The sequence below is a fragment of the Lissotriton vulgaris genome, unplaced genomic scaffold (genome assembly GCF_964263255.1).
Source record: "Lissotriton vulgaris unplaced genomic scaffold, aLisVul1.2 SCAFFOLD_686, whole genome shotgun sequence".
NCBI lineage: Eukaryota > Metazoa > Chordata > Amphibia > Caudata > Salamandridae > Lissotriton > Lissotriton vulgaris.
In genome coordinates, this window is record NW_028249207.1 from 731,053 (window position 1) to 756,458 (window position 25,406).

The window sequence follows — 25,406 nt, forward strand, 5'->3', positions numbered from 1 at the left end:
GCCAATATCCACTCTTAACAAGAAGAGCAAAAGCTGAACCAGGTTGGAAAACGCTGCGTAGTTGGAAACAGGTTAAGGGGACTGACTTAACAGCTATCTTGTTACACTCGGATTACTCCTTATCCAGGAAGGATGATCTGGAGACTGAAAGTGGTACCGTACTATCCACAAGTAAGGATGCTATCGAGGTAGTAGCACCGGCCCATAGAGTTAGACTGATAGGCAAGGGGGCACCCTGGTTTGATAATATCTCAGGGAACAAAAACAAGTCCTTCGCCAATGCGAGAGGGTCTGGCGTAAGTCCTGCAAGCCCAGTGCTTTGGCTGCTTATACGCTGAAGTTTACTGCGTATAAAAAAGCCATCCGCCTGAGGAAGGCTGAATTCTATGAGGCAATAATCTCTGAGGCTGCGAACCCGCAGAAAGAAGTGTTTAAGGTTTTAAACGACTTGCGGACGGTTAGGACGCCCAGCCCGACATTTAGTCATAATGACTGCCAAGACTTCCAAATTTTCTTCGTGGATAAGATAAGGGATTTGATGTTAGATATCAGTCGTACAACAATTTTTCATTGTTCAATCGAGCCTCCATCTATCCTCCCTAGACGGACAATGGAGGTTTTGACTAGGGTGCCTGCTCTTACTAAGGAGTCCCTGTCAACCTTAATGGGCCGGGTGAAGTTAGGATCTCCAGCGGACCCCTGCCCGCCCAAAATTGTTAAGCTGGGATGGTCTGGGATGGAGGATAAAGTACTTGCCCACCTGAACCGCTCCCTGGATATGGGAACTGTCCCTTCTAATTTTAAGGAAGTGCGGGTGGTCCCTCTTCTAAAGAAACCAGGCGCAGATCCAAAGAATCTTAAGAATTTCAGGCCAATCTCTCAGTTGCCTTTCTTGGCTAAAGTTCTAGAGCAGGATGTCTTGCGCTTCCTCACCCAGTTTCTGGAAAGTAATCATCTCCTCGAGCCTAATGAGGCGGGTTTCAGAACTCATCACAGCACGGAATTGGTGATGCTTTCCGTGCTGGATGATCTGAGACTCAGGGTGGATAGGAAAGCTCTGTGTACCCTGGTCTTATTGGACTTATCCGCGGCGTTTGACACCGTTAATCATGACCGATTAGTGTCACAGATAAAGGACCAAGGAATACAGGGCACGGTTCTGGCCTGGCTGACCTCTTTTCTGGCCGAACGCTAGCAGCGAGTGCAACTAGCAGATCTGGTGTCTGAGCCAACCAATTCGACCTGTGGTGTGCCCCAGGGTTCGGCTCTATCACCTCTGCTCTTTAACATCTACCTGCAGCCTTTGATAGCATTAAACCAGATGGACTGTAGGGTTTATAATTATGCCGACGACACTCAAATTCTGATCCAGATTGACCGTTCGACAGCTTACCTGAGAATGCAAGACATTCTCAAGTTTACCATCAACTGGATGTCGGCTAATTCATTAACCGAAGTCCTAGCAGTCACCACAGCCTCAAATCCATGGAGTGATCTGTTCTGGCCGGCCGAATTAGGGCCGTTTCCAGAACCTGCAGTAAAAAAGCTTAGGCATCAAAATTGATGCTAGACTACCTATGACACAGCAGGTGTCGGCCGTGGTGGGCACATGTGTCGGCCTGCTGCACCAGCTCCGGAAACTATCTTCCTTGTTGTCCTTCTCCACTCTGGGACTGGCGGTCTCCGGCTTGATCCTGGCACGTCTTGACTACGGTAACTCCTTGTATTTTGGGCTACCGAAAAATCTTTTGGCAAGGCTCCAGGTTGTGATGAACGATGCGGCTAGATTAATTTTTTAAAAGCCTAGGCAGACCCGAGCCACGCCTCTGCTGCAGGACTTGCATTGGCTTCCAATTGCTCAGAGAATTAAATTCAAAAGCCTTTGTATAGCACATAAGGCCATGTATGGCTCTGCCCCTAGCTACATCAAAGACCGCCTAGTCAATTACATGCCAAGCAGGGCCCTTCGGGCAGCTGGGGCTTGTAATTTAGTCTGCCCTAGGTTCAACCTTGCGTCTTTGAGCCTTTTCTAGTACCATTCCCCAGGTGTGGAACTGCCTACCAGCTGAGCTCCGGAAGGAAACTAATCTCCTTCCTTTAAGGAAGAAACTAAAGACAGTGCTTTTCTTGGAGGCATGGGGCCTCTGTGAGTCGGTGGCTCCGTGCTTTGCTGATGGTGTATGTCGGCTGATAGCGCTTAGATATCCCTGGGTGATAACGCACTCTACCAGTGTATAATAACATAATATAACAATGACACATGGGCCTTCCAACACTTCCCCAAACTCCCAATCCTTAAAGGCCCTAGGTTGCCCTCCCAGACCTTCCTAAGGGACCTGGGCGATCAGAGGAGTTGTTCATTATTTTTTTTGTTTAAATAGAGTAATTATATGTCCACCCCAGGGCAGTGGGTCAGCAAGCAGTGGCAAAGATTCTTGAAGTTCTCTCCCTTTTGTGATGTGGGCTGGACACGCATGCCTGACCTGCATGTAGCAGGCGGTCCGAGTGGCTGCTAAGAGATATTCACTGTGGAGGGTGTCTGGAGGATTAGGTCTCCTTCCATCTACAGATTCCCCAGCTTATACATTTCAAAATCCCATTTTGAAAAAACGCTCTAGTTACCTACAGCGGATAGGGAGTCACTGTTCCACAATGGCATTTCAGAAGTAAGTTTCTCCTTCCAGCCTAAAAATGCTCTCCTCTGTATCGAGACCACTGTGTTGGTATGGATAATTAAATCTCCTCTGGTTGTCAGTCTATAAAGTGCTGCAGGGTAGTCTCTTTCCCAAGTTCTCAGCCCATTTAAACTGCAGGCTTAGTCTGCGCTGCATAGACCCAAATTGCTGATCATGGCCAGATGTGACGCCCAATAATATTTTGTTATATCTAGGAGGGGGATTACTACCTAAGGTGCCAAAATTGTGCAGTATTTGCATTAACCTAGAGATTGTTAGCTCTGGGTCCGTTACACACAGCAGTACATTGTCTGCACTTCGAGATATTCACTCGTACCAATGCATATCTGACCAATGGGTTTTGCCTGATCCATGCTGCCACTGGTGTGACTGCCAGGTGCAAATATCAGGGACAATGTGGGTGCACAGGCAGCCTCTTATTCTCACCAGCTCAGGGATACTAGATTGCACTCCATTGACAGTAATCCTAGTGAGTGGTTGGTTATACAGGAGTTGTACCCAATTTTTAACTGTGGACTAAAGCCCAGCCTATTCAAGACTGCAAATATGATCTAATTCAAGAGTGATGAATGCCATCAAGGCATCTAGGGACCTCAATGTTGGCGGCTATATACAGTTTGCACATCCCAGCATTGGCTTAAACTAGGGTCGTTCTAACTTTTCAGCCTGGTTGCTCATATTTTAACTGGTATTTTTACCACTGCATTTAGTAAAAAGAGTTTGCACACTCGTGAGGGTTTTGTCTTTTTTGGTAGGACTACTATGGTGGCTAATCTTATGATGGGAAGTGGCCCATTCATCCTATTTTCTGCCTTGTTTTCCCATCTCTTGCTTCCCTTTCTATTTTGCTTTGGATAATGGTCTGTTGATGAAATGAGCCCCAAATTGCTAAAATGAGTGCAGGTGCACACCACAGACACATTAACAGGCCTCAAAAAAATCTACTCTTCCACCTACGTGTCCTATCTGGCGAGTGTACTTAAGCTGGAAAGGAACAGGTGTTCTGTTCATTCAGAAAGTGAATGAGCAATAAATATGCCATTAAATGTAGTGTATTTTGTAAATCGCACAGCTGCCCCAACAGGGCGTCCCGGCGCTGTATAACGCTGTGGAACCCTTCCTAGCTCTCTCTGTGAGATACCCCTCCTGGGCACCCCCAAGGTGAAGCCAGGCATCCCAGTGTTGTAGGGGCCGTTGTGGAGATTAAGCAAGCTATTGCCTAGAGTTGCATCATGGGACCCATGATTAGAGTAGGCGCCGAGGCGAGAATTATCGAGTCCGCGGACATTGAGCCCAAGACCCTGCCGCGTTGGGACTTGAACCCTGGTCCTGGGCCTGATCTCCGCTTCAGAGTCTACCGCTCTAACCAGTGAACTACACTTCTCCCCAAATCTGGTTTATATCTTGACGCATTTGCTATCTGTTCAAGAAAACAAAGGTCAAAAGTCAGTTTGTCTTAACTAATTGCTGCTTCGAAAATTAGGTTTATTTTTCTCTTACTAGAGTTGGAGATTTTTGTCAATGAAATGTCTGAAGACGTCAATCATTTTTCTCCAACACAACTTTTAAATAAATAGCCTGCAAATTAATATTGCAAATATTTCCAAATATATCAGGCATTATAAAAGCAATTTTTTTGTAATTAAGAGGTGTGATGCAAGAGTTAAATAGGAGCAAAACTAACCAGAACACTTTACTTGGTTATGTGCAAATGACACATCTACAGAAACTATTGCCAGACGTAGTTTGTTCACTAAATGGGTTTTAATCAGTAAAGATGCAGGTCAATGGGAAACTTCGTCGCCATTTTAATGTACAATCTGATGATTACAAATAACACTGTGCTAAACTTGATGCTTTAGTTATGTGTTTATTAAAAGTGATAGTTTTTAAACACAAAGAGAAACATTCCTGCCCCCGCCCAGATGGAAATGCTGTTAATGAACTAAGTAGATTATTTAAGTAACTAGACCCGCAGTTGTAGTATCATTTTTAGGTCTCGCCTGTCGATGCGCATGCGCATTGAGCTTGCGAGACTATGGGGGCTTAACCACTCTTTAACTAACTTGCAAGGAATCGTGGCGATTCCTTGCAGTGCCCGTGACTTTTAAGCTCAATGCGCATGCGCATTGAGCTTAAAAGCGCGTGCACATCAGTTCCCTCATCCGCACGTCGCATTTCTCCTCCCCCCTCCCCTGCCCGCCGTGTCGCATTTCTCCTCCCCCTCCCCTTATCTGCCTTCCCTCCGTCTTGTTTGTGTCGCATTTCTCCTCCCCCCTCGCCCCCTCCCCTGCCCGCCGTGTCGCATTTCTCCTCCTCCCTCCCCTTATCAGCCTTCCATCCGTCTTGTTTGTGTCGCATTTCTCCTCCCCCCTCCCCTTCTCTGCCTTCCCTACTTGTACTCGCATCCTGTAGAGAACATAAACCTTTGTGCAAACAAAGGTAAGGGTTCATTCAAAGTTCCTACACGTTTCTTTTGCAACATGTTTTGTCCCCAAAAAATCTGATCGTTCATCACGTAACTCATTCAACGATCACAAAGTCCACACCTTCCTAAACATTATCTGTGACTTTGCATCACTCCAAGATGGCCGCTAGGTAACCCAGAACAGATTGCTCTCTTACATCAACTACACCAGCTATAAGCACAGCATTCTCTTGTTGACAGAGCGGTCCATCTTGTATTAGCAGGACGTGGACATTTAAAAAAGTATAGTAAAACGAACTACAAGGTATGCATGTAGTTAATTACCATTCTTCTCCACTCCAAGCACGTAAACACCTGTTAACATTCAACTTTTTGAATTACGACCACCACTGTTCTGCGGCCGTAAGCAATATTTTGCACCGCTTATTACGCTCATTAACACATCACGGTCACACCCCCTTGACGTAATTCATGAAACTCCAAAACGGTCGTCTGATAAGCAGTCCATTCCAGCCTGGTCGCTTCCATTATTTCCCACAATAAGACGCAACCAGCCGCAGTCGGTTGACATAGATTAACCCTCTGTATCTCTGCCTGCAACTCTGGTCCTTTCTCAGTTTCAACGCTTGAGCGCCGTACAAACACATCCACATTTTCTATGCACCCCTTTTCTCCCCACGATACCTCGCACCGGTGCCACCACCCACGTCGCTTCTCGAAAACGTTGCAGGTCCTCGCTGCTGTCAGAGTCCACACGCGGGCCACGCGCAGGAGCTGCCATCTTAGAACTGGCTGCTTACCGTGCCCCGTAGATATAAAAAAGAGGGCTTAGTAAGATTCCCCAACTACATGGTTTGGACCTCGGTATCAATAACCGATCCAAGATGGCCGACGAGGTAATCTACTTAAAGGAAGGTGAATAATTGTTACCGTGCAGTGTTTCTCTGATTTGCAAGGACAGCAACAGACTGCGAATTTTTTATTACTTTTTTTTTTTAAACAAAATGAGTTCTGGTGACGCTACGTACGTTTAATTATGATATTCCGAGCATTAAAACATACACTGCCAAACGCGCCTTCACATCCTCACCCCCTCATCCTCACACACCCTCACTCACCCTCACAACCCTCTCACCCTCACTCAGCCTCACACCCCCTCACCCTCACACACCCTCACCCTCGCACCATCACCCCCTCTCCCTCACACACCCTTACCCTCATCCCCTCACCCTCACCCCCCCTAACCCTCACCACCTCACACACCCTCACTCACCCTCACACACCCTCACCCTCACACACCCACTCACCCTCACACACCCACTCAGTGCTACAACACATATTGTGTTGCAATAGGTGTCACATTTGCGAAAGATAAAACTATTGGCATTGTAAATAACAAAGCTATTAATTTCGCAATTTTCAAAACAAGCACATAAATGAAAAATGTGTCCTTTACAATACCAATAGCTCAAACTTTCCTAATGCGAGACCTATTGCATTGCTGTGCTTCTCTCCCCTGCTGCACTCTCCTGCTCTCTAGAGATGTGGCCTAACGACCAGAGCTGCCATCTATGTCACGTAAATACAAAACATGTTGCATTCCAAATGCTATAGGTGTCACATTCGCGAAAGTTATAACTATTGGCGTTGTAAATGACAAAGCTATCAATTTCGCTATTTTAAAAACCAACAAATAAATAAAATATTTGTCATTTACAAGACCAATAGCTCCAACTTTTCTAATGCGAGACCTATTGCATTTCCAATGCTTGTTATGATTTTGCAACACTTGATTAAGTGGTGGGTAGTGCTGAGTAAGCATACTTTGCATTGGAGGGCGGTCTCACCTCTGGAGAGCACAGGCAGCTAAAGCAATCACATCTACATAGAAATTTGCTGCATATGGAATATTATGCCAGTGAGGTACATTGGCGGTAGAGTTAGTTTGTTTAATCCTTGGGAAAAGGAAGCTTTACACTGACAAAAGGCAACATTATTTTAGGTTTAGTTTACAAAAACTGAAGTCCGCTGCTGAATCGGGAGAGTTGGTGTGTATACTCGTAATGCCGGCAATGTACTCCTAATAGACCAGATGGACATGTGTGGGATCTTATGATCTGACTTCTTGAGAGGTCACTCCGGGTAAAGGCATGGCTTTTGATGTCACTGCCTGCGATGCCACATGAGAGGACACATGGTGTTCAGCACTCCATCCATCATTTGTTTCTTTTGCAGTTGTCACCCTAAGTAGGAAGGGTATGCCAAGACATGGGTCCCATGCTCACTGCACCACTGAACTCAAACTAGCCTGGCTGATATGGGGTGATGCCCCGAAACTGGTCCAAGAAGGCTGGTTTCCATTCCAGGGAGGACTTGCAGTTCAGGCTGTACTCTTCCCATGAGGAAGAGGGTCACTGATTTGCATATGGCTGGGTAAGTGAGCAAATAAATGATGGATTAAAAGCAGATTTGTGACCGGGGGTGAATGTTTATATTGTTCAGCAATCTGTCCTTCATTTGCTCCTTTTGCTGTTGGCACACCATGTCACCTGCATACTGACTCAGTGATTTGTAAAGCGCACTACTCACCTGTGAGGGTCTCAAGGTGCTGGGGGTGAGGGGGAATTAGGGCATCTCAGATTCAACCAAGAGCTTGCCTGCAGTGTGGGGGGTTGCCCGATGTGGAGGGAGCATTTGTTCCAGGTCTTGGCAGCGATGTAGGAGAAGGCTTTTCCTCCCGTTCTGGCTCTGCGAATTAAGAGGGATTTCGGCCAGGCCAAGGTCGGCAGAGCAGAGGTTTCCTCTGGGGCGTACAAATAGATTTCATTGAGGCATTGGGGGTCCGGTGTTGGAGGAATTTGTAGGTGTGAGTGAGCAGTCCGAAACTCACTCTTTTCAACAGTGGGCCAGTGGAGGTCTTGTAGGTGCTGGGTGATGCGGTCTTGTCGTGGGATGCGGAGGCAGAGCCTGGTTGCAGCGTTCTAGATGGTCTGGAGTTTGTGGAGCAGAAATGTGTTGATTCCAGCATAGAGGGCGTTCCCATAGTCCAGCCTGCTGATTGCGAGTGCGCGTGTGACTCTTTTTGGATTTGAAGGTCTTGCGGAGTGCGTTTAGGCACGTGAAAAATATAGCATTGATCTGTCGGTCCATGGTGAGGGAGGAGTAGAGTATGAGTGCAGAGGTTGCGGGCGTGATCAGTGGGTGTGGGAGGGTTGCCAAAGGCAGGGGGCCACCAAGCATATGGGGTTGGGGGAGATATGAGGACTTCCATTTTCACCAAGTTGCCTAACTTGGATAGTTTCCCCACTTTCCTTCCTCAAGAATGAGGAAGCGAAGACATGTTACACCGAATAATAAAGCTGATGCGTGCAGGTCGTACAAAACTTTAAAACGTAAAACCGACACAAAACTGTTCTCTTTTTGCACTCCTAGTAACATGGTTTCCTAATCACATCTGTACAGCCGTCATAAAGGATTGCACTTCAATGCAAGGGCTGGTGTACCTCTGGTGCTACTTCAGGTTCATAATGTTGCACAACGAATTGGTTTGCACGTAACAAACAAAAAAGTGCCATACCTACTGGCTTTGCCAATGCGTGTTTAAACTTTCTAACCGGCATGATAAACCTGTGTTGTGAGAACGTCTGAAATCTACCCCAAAAAACACTGGGAAAGCGTCCGACAAGGAAGCAATCTTAAATACGGAGGTCACGTTAGTAAAATTCTAAGAATTACTGTCCTAGAGTGACAATTCCGCACTTCCTTAACAAACATTAAGGAAGTATAAGAATGCTGCATAATTGTAATAAAGCTGAATCAAGCAACATTGCCAAATCATTACGGGTGCTATTTAACATACATGACGACATCACTTCTGTGCTGGTACTTTACAACAACTACATGGCAAAAATTGTAGCAGTAGCATAGGCGAAAATATTAACAAACGTCAAATAAAAGTTTCACGGAACAAGGTTGCAGTGTTAAAAAGATAACAAAAAAACTAAAAAGGCAGACACACGCACTCGCTCTGCAGGGCGAGACTGCAATACACACAAATGTCCCGATTCTGAATAAATACACATTTTCTAAAACAATATGGAGTAAAGATCTAGTTAAAAGAAAGCGGCAACATCCTTGGTCAACAAAACGTTCGAAAAGAGACAACAATCAAACGCTATCTTTGGAACGCGGGTGAACGTTCTATGATACCAACCCTAGTTCACCATTAGAGATTGTTACAGTCATTAACATGCACGCGACAGGTTGTTTGTTTATAAAAACGCACCCTTCTGAAGGTCTCTTTCCAAGGAGGAGGTGTAGCCTTGTACAAGGAACGATGTTTTAGCGCAGCCGCCATAGCACAACAATGATGTTAACTGTACCGAGGCCAATTTCCGAGCCCGGGAATTTATGAGCTCTTTGACACTGGAGGCGGAGTGGCTCTGCGGAAGGGATTCTGGGAATCGTGGTTCACTGGGCTCTAGAAGACGAATGTTCACATTTCGGACATTCTGAGAAACGTAGTCCACTTAGAGCTGCTTTTAAAAGCAAATCGAGAAATGTCGTTCAAAAAAGTAGGGAAATGCGGTCCGAATTTTGAAATGTCGTAATGTATAGGTAATGGTCCCTTTATAACAAAATATAAAACGTATTCAAATCCATGCAAATGAAAATTGTATACTGTGATGCAAACCGCATACTTACATAGTTTTTATTAAATTAGATTATTTAGAATATACCTATTAGACAATGTTTTAATCATAACGCTGCAAATTAAAATGAGTTTGTTTTTCCTTAAATGTAGTTTCCCAGTGCTACACAGAAAAGACCACCATTCAAATATGGCCGTCATGTTACCATACACTGAATACAGCAGTCTTGCCCTCTTCCTAGTTTCCTTATTCCACAGTTGAGTCAGTATGCTACAGTACTCCATGACGTCTCTTTGTGACGTTAGACGCATGTTTGTGACGCACCTGCCTAGTGTCATTGGTTCTAGTCTTGCCCCGGCTGCTTCAGTTGTGTTTACACCCCTTGCCGGTGCCTGGAGTATGATGGCGGCAGGCGGTGGACAGCAGTGGCGGGAATCCCTGGCAGATCATGTGTTGTTCGCGCGGCTGCGGGACGAGGTCGGGAACCGGCAGCCTAGCAGACACCTGATTAGAAACTTGCTGCTAACTTTGGGCGGCGATCTGTGCGTGTGGGACGGAGAGCGCGGCGGGCTGCATTGCGTGGGCTTGAAGGGGCTCACTGGGGAAGAGCCCGAGCTCTGTCGTTACCAGGTGAGGGCCCGCAAACGCATGTGAATATTTCCACTGTCTCTACTGACATCTGGCCCTAGTTTCAGTCTTCATTTTGGCAACAGGGACACTTTAATCTGCATTTTGCTTAAATATTCTTCAGTCAAGCAGATTTCAACTGGAAGGTGAAGTTGGAAAAGCCCAGTGCTTTAAATGGAAAAAAATAAGTGCAGGTACTCATTCAAATGAGCTTGAGGTGTGGGAGGGGCTAGGGGCGGGGTCTACAGGAAGATACAATCATACATAATAACTACTGTACCAGTTGCAGCACATATCAAATAACATGAGAAATGCATTTATGTCAACAAAACAGATTAACTCATCACATAAAATGAAAGCCAAACAGGATATGTTACCATTTCCTTGTTTCTGAATATTTGCTGCTTCTTAATGCCATTCTGTTATTTGTTGTTGTTGTTTGGCACAATACAATAACTTCTCAGACACACACACACACACACACACACACACACACACACACACACACACAAACACAACACTCCCCTTAAAATATCTCCTGAGTGTGTTCTAATTCTCTCACAGAAGAGCAGACACACACAAGCAGGCAAGCACACAGCCATATTCAAACACTTGCACAAAGTCTCGGGTCGGGATTAAAGTCATTTTAAACTCCTTACCTCCCAGGCCTTTTTAGGTTTTGACCGGCGATGCGCTTTGCGCATGCGCCAAAAAACCTTTTGAGTTGTGTGTATGGGTCGGGTATACGCCCCCTCCTCCCATTGGCTAGCTCCATAAATGGAGGCTAGCCATTGGGAGAGGGCTCCGTCCGTCAATCCCGGACCAGATTCGGGGGCGTTCCCGAGAATTTTTGGCTTTTGGCTACGTCAGCCGAAAGCCTCTTCTCGGGAACGCCCCCGAATCTGCTCCGGCATTGAAGGCACCCGGAAGAAGTCCAGGTGAGTGCTTGCTTTTTTAAAAATTTTTTTGCCCGTTCCCTCCCGCTCTCCGTGTCCCCTACCGCTGCCTCGGCTCCCGTTCCCGCCCCCCTACCGCTGCCTCGCTCTCTGTGTCTCCCCGGCCCCGTTCCCGCCCCCCTACCGCTGCCTCAGCTCCCGTTCCCGCTGTCCGCTAATTTCGGTAGGATACCATTGCAAAAAATAGTAACGATGGCTAACCTTGTTCAAATTGGCACTTTTTTATTAAGCACCGGAAATAACAATAATTGAAGCCTGGGATAGTTTTAAAATGAGAAGGAACAGATATCTTGACTTATTTGTCATCGATTGTATTCTGGCAAGTCTAATCAGGTTAAGTCCCATTAAAGCCCCTAGCTAGGCTCAGTGGGAAGGGTTTGTGACACTCTGCCGACCTGTAACAAGGTGCTTTACCAGACAAAGTGAGAACTGAGGACGAACTGTGATGCTGCAAGCAGCATGCCCATATGGACATGCGGAATGAACGGTTGCAAGAACTCCTCCGCCGCTATACATAACAAATAATTAAATTATAACAAACACGCTCCAAGTTGCTGTGATCAAATACAACCTGACCCACACTAAAGAACGCGCGAGGTTCACGTAAAAGAAATCCCAAACCTGGAGCACTTTTACCACACCTTCCCATTAATTTTTTACAGGTAACTTAAAACCAACTTCCAGATCCTAAACCAGTCCCCAGTGTACATAATGTACTGTGCAGAACAGAGCCACATCAGCAATCTCTCTGCAGTGGGGCAGAGATGCGGATGGGGAGGGGTACGGGAAGTGACGTCAGCACTACACTCGACCTCACTGTAGCGCACAAGAGGATAACAGGGTTTTTTTTTTGCCCGTTCCCAACCCCTCTCCCACTCTCCGTGTCCCCTACCGCTGCCTCGGCTCCCGTTCCCGCCCCCCTACCGCTGCCTCGCTCTCCGTGTTTCCCCGGCCCCGTTCCCGCCCCCCTACAGCTGCCTCGGCTCCCGTTCCCGCTGTCCGCTAATTTCGGCAGGATACCATTGCAAAAAATAGTAACGATGGCTAACCTTGTTAATTCTTGATGATCCCTGCCATCTTGTCCCTGCCAATAGTGTTTGCAACGCTGCACAGATATTTCTCTCATTTGTTGGGTTTAAATGTTAAAAAATTGAAGTATGAGTCAGAGTTCCGCCTCCATTGCCATGAGGTCATATTGTGATACCATGGGGTTACATTGGAGCAAAGGATACTAGAATGAGTCCCAAGGTTCCTCTATTCCTTAAGTGTGCCCCTGTTGCCTGCTTGTGCCTCCGTGTGCCCCTGTTGCCTGCTTGTGCCTCCGTGTGCCCCTGTTGCCTGCTTGTGCCTCCGTGTGCCCCTGTTGCCTGCTTGTGCCTCCGTGTGCCCCTGTTGCCTGCTTGTGCCTCCGTATGCCCCTGTTGCCTGCTTGTGCCTCCGTGTGCCCCTGTTGCCTGCTTGTGCCTCCGTGTTGCCTGCTTGTGCCTCCGTGTGCCCCTGTTGCCTGCTTGTGCTGTGTGGCTGTGTGTGAAGGGCTCTGTGTGGCTGTGTGGGAAGCTTTGTGTGGCTGTGTGTGTGGGAAGCTTTGTGTGGCTGTGTGTGTGGGAAGCTTTGTGTGGCTGTGTGTGTGGGAAGCTTTGTTTGGCTGTGTGTGTGGGAAGCTTTGTTTGGCTGTGTGTGTAGGAAGCTTTGTGTGGCTGTGTGTGTGGGGGGCTCTTTGTGTGTCATTTGCGAGAGATATAGTTAGTGGCATTGTAAATGACAATGCCATTTCTTTATGTTAAAAAACAACATAAATAAAAATGTCAAGCGCAATGCCAATAGCTCTAACTTTAACAAAGGCAAAACCATTGCATTGTAAATGCTTGTTTAATAGTCACTGTCAGCCTGCTGCCTCCTTCCTGTGTTTGCACAAATCCACACAATAGTGTGAATGTGATTAACAGCACAGAACCTAAATGGGGCCTCAACTGTCTAACACTGTGTGATCGTGAAAACAGGGGCTTCATGCAAACAAGCATTTGCAATGCAATAGGTCTCGCATTAGGAAAGTTTGAGCTATTAGTATTGTAAATGACAAATATTTTATTTGTGTTGGTTTTGAAAATAGCGAATTTAATAGCTTTGTCATTTACAATGCCAAGTTTGAACTTTCGCAAATGTGACACCTATAACATTTGTAATGCAATATGTGGTGTATTTACGTGACTTAGATGTATTGATATTACAAATAACAATGGCTTTTAATTTTTTAAAATAATTAATACTTAAATAAAAATTATTGTAATTTATAATGGCAATAGCTTTAACTTTTGTAAATAACTTGTGTGAAGATTATGTTTAGTGTATTTTATTGTGACGAAAATCCAATAACAGAAGTGAAATATTAACATCTTTTTGTGACATTTGTAATAAAGCTTGAAACATGGAGAGAACATATTTGAACCAGTTGTTGAATGGTTGCACAGATTGATGCTGTGGTGGCACTGAGTGATGTTGTGGTGGCGACGAGTGATGCTGTGGCGTTCAGTAATGCTGTCGTAGCTCATAGTGATGTTGTGGTGCTCGTGAGTGATTCTGTGGTGGTGCTGTGGTGATGCGATAGATTGATAGAGGGCGATAGATAGATCTATCTAACATCTTTTTGTGACATTTGTAATAAAGCTTGAAACATGGAGAGAACCTATTTGAACCAGTTGTTGAATGGTTGCACAGATTGATGCTGTGGTGGCACTGAGTGATGTGGTGGCGACGAGTGATGCTGTGGCGTTCAGTAATGCTGTGGTAGCTCATAGTGATGTTGTGGTGCTCGTGAGTGATTCTGTGGTGGTGCTGAGTGATGCTGTGGTGATGTGATAGATTGATAGAGGGAGATAGATAGAGTAAGGGCGATAGATAGATAGATAGAGTGAGGGCGATAGATAGATATCTATCTATCTATCGCTCTAACTCTACATATCACCCTCACTTTACCTATCTATCTATGTATCTGTCTATCTATCTATCTAAAGGTAGGGTGATATGTAGAGTGAGGGAGATAGATAGATAGATAGATAGATAGATTGATAGAGTGAGGGTGATTGATAGATGGATGGATGGATGGATGGATGGATGGCTAGATGGATGGATAGATGGATAGATGGATGGATGGATGGATGGATGGATGGATGGATAGATGGATGGATGGATAGATAGTTTGAGGGCGATAGATAGAGTGAGGGCGATAGATAGATTGTTAGAGTGAGGGGTGACAGAGTAAGGGCGATAGATAGATAGACAGATAGAGTGAGGGCGATAGAGCGACGGCGATAGCTAGATAGAGTGAGGGTGATAGATAGATGGTTGTGTGTTGTGATTCTGTGTGCGGTTGTAGTTCTGTTTTCGGTTGTAGTTGTGTGTACAGTTGTAGTTGTGTGTGAGGTTGTAGTTGTGTGTGTGTGTGGTTGAGTGTGTGTGTGGTTGAGTGTGTGTGTGGTTGAGTGTGTGTGTGTGGTTGAGTGTGTGTGTGGTTGAGTGTGTGTGTGGGGGAGTTGTGTGTTTGTGGAGGAGTTGTGTGTGTGGGGTTGTGTGTGCGTGTTGGCTCAGCGAGACCTAAAAAAGTAGATACTACATGTAAATCATTTTTTCAGTTTTTCAATCCGAGATAAAAAATCCAAACTCCAATTCGTGGGGTAATGCTTGCTGGGTGAAAATAGAGTACCCTTTCCTCCCTGAAACAATCCAGCTGTCCATCCTACAAAGGATGGTAAACTGCGCAGCATTACATTGGGTACTAAACCCTGAAATTGTGGTTTAAAATGTGAAAAACCTCTAAAGGAAATCCAAAAAATCCATTTAAACAACATAACATTACATTAATATAAACTTGCATTTAAAAGGCAGGTTTTAAAATACCATACTTAAAATCTAAATCGAAGACTGTGTGCAGACTTAAAATAACCAGGTATAAATAAACAGGCCTACTCATGGCCACGCCTAGACCCAGGAGTGTCTGGTGTCCCCTTAGTTTACCGTCAGGACCAGGGCTGCTGTATATGGCCCCTGGCCACATTACCAAACCTTACTCCTGTCCCTAATAGATTATGCAATCCCCTAAAAGGTTAAACGTGGTGAGATAATTTTTTTTGAGTGTACAAATTATCGCCTCCACCCCACTGGTATATCTTTGGGTCATTCCAGGGCTTAATTTGAGCCGGTGCCTGCTTGGGGGAGGGGCATGGGGGTTTGGTGGAGGGAGCACCGGCGCTCATTGTTGGGAACTGGGACTTATTTTTCCACATCATATTTTTATCGAGCGCAAGAGGAGGAGGGGGGGGGACACACAGATTATAAAGACGCAAGAAAAGAAAGAAGGCAAAACAGTCAGGGGGAAAGCAGTGACTGGAAAGAGCGATAAAGGAGCAAAGTGTGTCTGGTACTCGATTAAAGAGCTCTGAGGTGAATAGAAGACTACTCAGCCTTCGTATTCGGTGCCCTAATATTTAATTGCACTGGCCGCGTGTTTTTTAGTATAGCTTCAGCACTGGCTCTCGTTCTTGTACAAATTAAGGACTGTAACCGGGCTTCTCAGAATAGCTTCGGGCTTCTGCACTCTTTCTTGTACAAATTAAGCACTGCTCAAGAGCTCAAGACTTTTGATAATAGCATCGGCACTCTTTCTTGTACAAATTAAGCACTGCCCTATGTTTCTGAGCATAGCTTCGGGCACCAGTGCCTTTTCATTTACAAATTAAGCACAGCCACAGGTTTATGAGAATAGCTTTGGGCACCGGCACTCTTTCTTGCACAAATTAAGCACTATACATTTTGCGCTTGAGCACAGCTAAAGCGTTGCCCGCACCTATGCAAAGATACTAAAGCTCTGTCGCCGTTACTACGATCTCTTAGAGGAATTCCTTTTAATCTTGCAATCAAATTAACTTATCACGCCGTTTTGTGTGATATTTTGACTGATGTCTGCCCATCACTCTTACCGTAGGGAATAGATTTATACAGGCAATGCTCAGTGCAATCCATGTTTCACAGCTACGAAGCAGGAAAGTGGCAACTGTGAGTGAAGTGCACTCATATATCTAAAGGACTCTGGTGACGACTACACAACCAACGAACTATATCGGGAAGTAAAAACAAGTCGTTCTTCTTTCTGGCTGCCAGTCCATCAACACACTTAGAGTTTTACTAGTATTTTGTAGAGGTCTCATTAATTTACAAAATATCCTACTGTGCAGAGTTTGGAGACGTCCTTCGGAGCGGGCTGTCTCTTATCGATGCCTGGCTCAGTTAATTTGTGACTCTTGTTGTGATCTGCAACACATGTGTTACAGAAAAGACATCAAGCTAAGCTGTGTACAGTATTTAAAGGGCTGTCAACACTTGCCGCAGATAACCCATAATCGTTGCTTGGCAGGCACAAAAAACAGCCTCCCCCCAGTCCTTTCCCCAAAAGCAGAACTGACAGCAACCCTCGATGCTACAATTGGCTTCACACGCTATACATACATTTGAATGATTCAATTTTCTAAAGCTGCCAATGCGGAATCACGCACCTCAAACAGTATACAAAACGTATTTGTTGTCAGAAATTATATTAATAAAACATATATGTCTTCACATTCCTAACTAGTAAAAAATGAAAAAATATTTAACTCAATGCATATCAGATGCATTTTATGGTTAAAACTGTATAAATTCACACATATTAACAGACGTGATGAATAAAAACAATACTTGACCTCAAATATTCTCAGTCCAGTGAAGAAATTAAAACAATTTGATTTCCGGCATTCTAACTGTAATGAAGCCTTGAAACAGATCACATTTTAGATATTAGTCTAAGGAATACTTTAAAAATACACGAATTCCGAAAGTGTGCATTTAAAGTTATACTTTCACACTCACCAAGTGTAAGGAAGGAGTCCTGGTTTATTATTGTATCTACTTCTAGTTAGTGACGGAACGTCTCATACATTGCGTCAGTAGAGAGCCTTTGTTGAGCAAGGGCGAACCTTCCTAGCTGAAGATGAGACACATCCCGCTGTGCGCGGCCTAGAGGGCCCCTGTGCCATGTGCTGCCCAGCCTGCATTCATAGACAGTGGGCCGAGCCACACACGAGGCGCGCTCTATATTTGGACAGCACGGGCCTCTTCTCAACTGTTCTCCCGACCAGTATATAGTGCCTGGGGGTGCCAATAAGGGTCCCGAGGATGTTGAGCATCAATCTACCTCGCTCAACAACCTGTCAGGCACCAGGCGGTTGCAGCCGGTGCTTTTAATTGTAGGGGCCTTTCCTGTGCAACCGGCTCTACCCAGATGAAAGATGTATTCTGTCCCCACTACAATAACAAGGCGGAAGGGACGCCTGAGGATGTGCCCGCGCACAATCTCCCGTCCAGTACACAGTGGAAGAAGGAGGGGCCTGGGGGAGGGAGGGAAAGCACACCATGCGTGTGCTACTGCTGACGACGCGAGGGTCCCGAGGAGCATAGGGTGCTTTTGCATTAATATCAAACATACCTTACACCAGCGGGTCAGTTCACGTGGCCATCCATGGATATTTGAAACATGCCCCTGTACGCCATGCTGCTCGGCTGAGGAGGCGACCAAGCCGGGTGAGTGGCGGCACTGCCGTGCATGCGAGCCCCGCTCTCCTCCGACTCAATGCACTGAAGCAAAGCTCCTCATCAGGTTGTGAGTTTGAGAGACGCAACACTGCTAAACAGAACCGTGTGCAGTACCCAACTTTCTAGCGCAGTGCGAGCTTAACTTCAATGCGCAGGGTGTGACGTCACTGCCCTTAGATAAACAGAGCAGGGGCGAGGCAGTGCAGAGTCATTACCGTGTCTTAGAACACTGTTTATGGTCCCTGTGTGCCACTTAAAAAAAGCTGAAATTGTATGAGTCTTACGAGTTGCGAGGACGGGAAGGGGACAGGAGATGGACTCAGTGCGTAACTGTACGTGGTGAACGTGCGCGTTCACCGATCCGGCCTGCGCGTGCTCATCTCCTGTCCCCCTTTAAGCCCTTGAAAGCATAGCCGGCGACTATAGGTCTTGCTGCGACAGCGCTTCGCGCTGCGTCGCAGGTGCAAGACCCTTTTGCCTCCAAAATTATGTTTCTAGCAACAAAAGGTACAGTTCCAAAATATCATGGGCCCTTCGGGATATATTAAGACTACAGTGGAAAAATAATATCTGGCCTTCGAGAATTAGTTAGCCTCTCTCGCAAGTGCCTTTCAAACTGATGTCTAATGAACCCAAGCGCCTAGAGAACTGCACTTATAGACGCTACACAAAACTAAGTGCGGACCTCTAACGTGCAAGCCCCCCCTTTGAGGAATCTTTGTACCGAATGCCAGATGCTTGTTTTGACCCAACTCAGTAGGACTCATTTTATCGACCAAGGAAGGATGAAAGGCTGAGTGGGCCGGCCAGGTTTCCAACCTGCCACCACAAGGTCAAACATAGAATCCTGGAGTGGATTAATTATGCTGGTGGGACTGAGGGTGAGTGAGTCCCACACACCTTTGGTATAAGGGAGCATTTATTTGTTTCTGGGGGTTGTTGGGAAATGCCATCAAGGAGGTATGGGCCTGTCACGCCCAGGGCAACTCTCAATGCACTTCACTGAATAAATTAACCTGCAGCCTACCAACATTGAAGCGCCGTACACAGCCAAATATATATCCGCGGAACCCCGCATGGTGTGTGCATGCCAGCCAGTGACTCTTCTCGCGATCAAGTGACAGTGTTTAAGAAAGTGACCAAGGTGAGACAGGATTACAGTGGCCTCTCGCCAAGCCGCTGAGAATATCCAGACATTTGAGGCGTTCTCGTGAGGGTGACACACATTCACAATACTTACCACACACGTCCTTCTCAAACAGGGAGCTTAATGGCAATGCAGCAGGTGGGTCAAAGCAGCAAGACACATGTCACTCTATGCCCCCCACGCCTCGATGCTCAAACACAGAGAAAAAAAAGAAATGTGATGGAGGAAATGCTTCAATGAATCCGGCCTTTTGGTGATTACTCGGGGCACATTCCATTCAACTGTTTTTTGTTCTATGTGCATTTTGGAAGAGGACTGACCATGTACAAATCACTTAGTCCTGCCCCCAAAAGGGTCACCCAGTCTCTATCGTTAGGCCACACCCTTTTGATGGCAGCACAGGTATCCCTCTACACATACAGCCCTGAAGAGCCTCATATTTGAGATGTAGCTTGGGGCCCTAAAACACAGAGAGCTACGGGGCCCACACCTGGGCATAGACACTCCACCGAGCGGGTCACTCTCAGAAAACTAAAAAGCACTAATACAAAGCCAATAGGATTCTCCTTGTTCACCTATTTCTTTGCCAATGCTTTTTGCTGGTGTTGCAAAGCATCAGCCAGATAAAAGAGAGGCGAAAAAGCATTCCTATGTGGCCACCCCTAATTCTATAGATGCGCCCATGTGGGATGACGTATGGCTATGTACGACTCAGAACCTGTGACAGCCCACAAAATGAGGAAGATGCCATTTCCTTTATTTTTCTCAACATTTATTTACCAAACCAAGATGGCAGACGCCACTTAGATTGATAAATCAAAAAATAAAGAAAGACATTTTATTAGTGGAAAAATGTTTTTTTTTAATGTGAAATAGCCCAGGCGAGAAGTGGTCGAGGGCAGAAATGGGGCGGATAGCCCTGGCAACAAATGGTGGCCCCAGAGCCCTCCAAAAAATGAAAGTTAAAATCTTTTATGTACTTAAATAGCAGCTGCCGGTAGGATTTGGGGAGAGGGTGGGAAGTGGGTAAAGAGGAAACAACAGGCAGGGTTATTTTGAGAGGGAAGCAAAACACAAGAGAAAGCAAGAAAATACATGCACCCTCATGGGCTGTTTAATGGAAAAGAAAAAAAGTACTTATTTTATGTGAGGAGAGGTAGGATACAAGTAAGCCAATACAAATGATGGTGTAAAAGCTAAAGTCCAGGAGAAAGACAATCACAAGAAGATGATGGCAAGACATCAAATAAAAAGCAAGTAAAGTAGATTGATAATAAAGGCAACTTGTGGTAAGCAGTTGGTGGGCTCTATGCCCACTGCATGTTTTTTTTTCCATGGTCCATAAGAGCCTTTCACCTAAAGATGGCTAAAAGTTGTCTGGTGAGCAAGACCTAAAAAACATAGAACTGCATACGCTATCCACACCTGACTATTTGAGATCTAGAAAAAAGAATACTTTTTGAGCTGCACAGACATAATATGTTTCCAGATGAACATGGTGGGGAGACCCACGTTGACCTGATATTGCACAATCCGAGACTTTGAGTAAGTGTAAGCTATTCATATTCGACACGCAACAGGAGATCTGGGAAAAATAGATCCTTGTCAGCTACTCACTCCGGACATAAAACTTGAGTTACAAATAAAAGTGAAGGTCTAGATGAGCTGTCAAGAATGACACAAATCAACGTAAGAAAAACACAACAAGCAAAATTGACCTACTCACACCCAAGTTGGTGCAGCTGGAAATCTCGATTTTGGATAAAGTAACATTTTTTATTCTAATTAGAAATAGTTATTTTAATGGGTCGTTTTCTCTAAATTATAGAAATGTAGGAAGTAAAATAGATTGCTCCTGCCCGCCTCTTCTGCCTCTCAAACATTGGTAACAATATTAATGTACAATACTTAAAATGAACGAACCTCAGGTTAAACAGCAAGCCTTTAAAATAAACTAAAATATGTTCACCTCATTGAGCTAGGTGCTAGATGATATTTGTAATGAAAAGGACAAAGAACAAAAACGATTTAGTGGTTTGTGAAGTACAAATGAACTCTATTTTAATATCACTACTAGTCTAAAGTGAGGCCAAAGCAATGCTCCCCACCTCCTCTCCATCATTCTTCACCTTGCCCCCCACCAACTCCCCCAGCCTAGGCCCACATCCAGCCTCATTCCACCAAAACCCCCTCCTTAGCCCGGAGTGTGCAGTTCTCAGCACCTATGGGTGCTTCTCTTGATAAAAGCAAAACATCAGTTATAAATGGGTTTATTGATCTAGTAATAAAAGAAAATTAGGTTTTCTGAATAGCTTGCATTTTTCCCTCATCTGTCACCCGCCAGTCTCCGAAAGACCCGAATTTGAGATTTATTTGAGGAAGATGCCTCTTTGCGGAATCAATGTCTGACTTAAGATGTTAGGTATGGCAAAGAGACATATATACACATAGCAGTACAGCTATACGCCGAACATACATAAAATACAATACACATATAGACAGCAAGTAGAAAATATGGACATGTATGCGTTTATCACAGATACGGTGTATGTAAAGGCAGGATACATCACATGCAGATATGTACTTGTGCATCGTAGATTGCTCTAGTGTAGGGATATCTGTGACATGATACATTCATGTAAATCACATGCACAGACGCAAGACATGACAGGAGGAGGGTATTGTGTGCAGGCAGTGCACAGAAAAGATAGGAATGTATAGATTTTAGCCAGATTACATGTAGAGATAACATGCAGGCAGAAAATCTACATGTGAATTGTAAATAAAATATGAACAGGGGGAGCCAAGAAGCAGAGAACATGCCATGGATATGTACAGGTGAACCATAGTTAACATACGTACGCACACAGCACACAGCAAACATACATTTAGGCGATATACACACAGATGTAGACACTGAACATACGAAGATAACTATATGCACAGAGTAGGCAGACAACGTCTAAACGCACATTCTAAAGATGCATAGATGGAAAATGAATGCATACAGAGGATATTTATGATAACCAATGTAGACGGCACAAGAAGGACATATAGGCACGAACTGCACACGTGTACGTGTTCCAGGCAGACCCCAAGTATGTGTGCAGAACACACACACAGAGCATATGCATGACACGTGTGCACACTGGGCAGTGTACAGTTGGTAAGGGTACAAAGTGTGTCCTCTCACTTCTAGGCGCCATCATGTAGCTGATTAACTCGTTTTCACCAGTGTTCAGTACATGCTTTAAGATGGCTTCACTTGTACTTTCACTGGCAGCAATAGGGCTGACCAGCAAAGGGGCATATCTGATAATGCAGATATGCCCTCATACATTAAGTACCCTGCTTTAGGGCTGTCAGGCCTGCTGTAGGTTTGAATTACAAATATCCTATGCAGTGGTAGGGGACATTTCATACAGGGATGTGAGACATGTTATGTTTTCACTTTTCTCTGCAATAGCAGTCGTGCATGGCTTGGTGAGGGGTCCCTTAGGGTGGCACAATTCGTGCTGCAATTCTTAAGGACCTTCTTTAGTACCTCGGGTCTTGGGAACCAGATTGCCATTTACTAGGGACTTACAGAGGGTGCTAAAGATTTTGCCAATTGGGGAAACTATTGTATAGTTTTTGGGAAAGAGCTCTAGCACAGGGTCCCGGTTGACAGAAATCAATACACTTTCAGTCGAAATAACTTCATGTACCAGGCAAAAAGTGGGGGTACCATGTCAATAAAGGGTACTTTCCTACAGTGGATCTAGAAACCTCCGTTGTCTAAATGGTATACGTCCACAGATAAGCTTGCAGCCTACTAGAATCTTTGTATGTTGTTTTGTTGACTTTGAAGAGGCACTTGTGGAATTGTCCAAAGTGATCACCAGTGGAGTGAAGTGCTGGTTTCATGCTTAAGAAATCTTTGCGTCTGTCTGCGGTACCCATGATGTAATCCTTGGAGAAGTAAAGACGATGACCTGACCACAAGATTCATTTTATCTGTTTGGCTGCAGAGATTACTTGTAGTAGTTCAGTTTACTGTAAAAAAAAAATTGCACCCCCTAGGTCCAGGCGGATGTCTGTCTGTGAGCACATTGAATATTTAGTGTTGGTCCATCTGGTAGTTTTAGTAGTTTTGGAAGAAAGGATTTGAAAAATGTGATAGGATCTGTGCATCTTTAGGAAGTCCGTAGGTTGTTTCTTCTGTTACGATTTTTAAGTTCCTCAACGTGTGTTTGGAGGACTTTTTCCTTGTGCGAGGTTTTATTGATGTTTGTCATTTGCTGTTGCTGCTGGGGAAAGCCTTTCTTCTATGTGAGACCATCTGTCACTAAGTTGTGGTGCAGAGCCATAATCTCTTCCAACAGGAGGTCCATGGACACACTTGACAGAGACTTGGTAGGAGAGGGAAATCTTTTTTAAGTCTTAGTTGATGCATTCCATGTATTTATTGTTGTAGGACCTATATTGGGAGAAGCAGATGAAGAAAAAGCAGTGTCTTTATAAACAGGAGAACACTAGTTTTCCATGGTGATAGTCTGAGAGATTGCTGAGGAATGTTTATTATTTTTGTCTGACGAATGTTTAAAGAGTGACTTAGGTTTGGTCATTCTACCCATGTACAACGGGAGACTTTAAAGCCACAGTATTCACTTATCCTAAACTACCACGTGGAAATTAGCTTGAGATAAAATACATTGCTGCTTCTAAGTTAAATGGTGCACATTAATGAAAAGTAATACGAAAGTCATAGTGCAAAAGTGAAAAGCGAATTGTCACCATTGTTTCAGAAGGAAATGAAAGAAAAAATACTTTATGGGCAGGAGAATGTCACTGTTAAGCAGGCAGGCATTATTTTCCTAACAAATTGCCAGTGAAAATGAAGGTAATGTGGAAAATACCTAGGGGCAAACATTGAAGCTGGCTGATGCGTTAATTACCGCGGGCGCACATATGTTCACCTTCCGTCTGCGTTCTCTCTGCTCTGATACAACATAGCGGGAGCTTTTGAGGAGAAAAGTGCATTGCAGTGTTTCAGAGGTGCACGTCTCTCCCCCGGGCGCTGAAAATGAAGTGGACAGGTGACCACCGCTGCCTCTCCTCTGCTATTGCTACCCTGCAGAGCTTCACACAGGCATGGCAAGCCACACCCCTAATATATTTCTTTATTGAGAAGGGGTTGGGAGCACACTGCCTCACATCCTAACACAGTTCGCCCCTTTGCATTGTGGCAAATGCAGTACACAGTTAGTGCCTACTTCAGTATTAACTGTAGTTTTTCACCAAAGCTGGTGCAGATAGTGCTGTGCATCTCTAGAAATGTGTTTCAGGATTGATAAGTGTTAAAAACGGAATACACTAAATTCAGTGCAGGATTTTCATTCCAATAGATGCTCCAGTTGGTCAGCTAAAAACTGTGTGAGGCCGGTTGTTGAGAGGCCATTGTATGCGCACTAATAACCCAGCTCCAATGTGGAAACTTGGCAACAGCAAAGACTGTTGCCTCGCTTGTTTCTGCACAAAACATCCTAAAGCCAGCATGACATTGCCTTATACAGGGTTGTCTACAAATGGGAACAATCCACCTCTAAAGTGTTTTGTCTTCCCGAAGGCAGGCTGGGCACAAAATGTCACACTTAGACTGGGTCGACCACTCTTGGCAGAAAGATAACTCAGGAAAAGAACCACATACACCATAGAGAGCAATGAGCCACCCCTAATACTGCACCTCCGCTTGTCCCAATATGCACTCACCAAACCCAAGCACCTGCTGCCCTCAATTTGCAATCAAAAGGTCAGACAAAGTTCAAAGCACACAAGTGGTTGTGCACCGCAAATTTAGGGTCCATTCATATACAAGTCCAGTACGTCTTTATTTTCATATGCCCATCATATTCAGCTTATTAAGGTCGCCTATTAGACCTCCAGCCCTTTAAACCTCCTTCCCAGACACCTTAGTCCGTGTCCTGCACCATGTGTATTGTTTAACGCAGCTCCACACATCCATATGTTATGAACAAGACGTCCACAGGTGTGCCAAGTGAAGCAAATGGTGCAGGACACGGACTAAGGTGTCTGGGATGGAGGCCTAATAGGGAATCCTAGTTGAATTACTTACATTAGCAGGACATCTGGTGATTCAATGCAATTAAGGGACTGGGTTTACGGCGAGTGAACACTTAACCTGATCGATACACGACTCTAACTATCCTGACGAAGTTCAAGTACCACACACGTTGGCTGGCTTTTTGATATCATCAATAAAAATGAAGACCTATTGGA

The 25,406-nt window shown here is 45.0% G+C and overlaps 2 protein-coding genes across 2 annotated transcripts in view; one reads left to right on the plus strand and one right to left on the minus strand.

Annotated features, from left to right (window-relative positions):
- The window catches only part of RPAIN (RPA interacting protein), a 53,473-nt gene extending 43,926 nt beyond the window's left edge, over positions 1 to 9,547 (minus strand). Inside the window, exon 1 of the mRNA XM_086950282.1 lies at positions 9,410 to 9,547. Within this exon, the coding sequence (XP_086806408.1) occupies positions 9,410 to 9,481 (72 nt within the window). The 5' untranslated portion in view covers positions 9,482 to 9,547. The remainder of the gene's footprint in view (positions 1 to 9,409) is intronic.
- A 511-nt stretch (positions 9,548 to 10,058) lies between these two features.
- NUP88 (nucleoporin 88) overlaps positions 10,059 to 25,406 on the plus strand; it is a 188,574-nt gene continuing 173,226 nt past the window's right edge. Inside the window, exon 1 of the mRNA XM_086950279.1 lies at positions 10,059 to 10,406. Within this exon, the coding sequence (XP_086806405.1) occupies positions 10,059 to 10,406 (348 nt within the window). The remainder of the gene's footprint in view (positions 10,407 to 25,406) is intronic.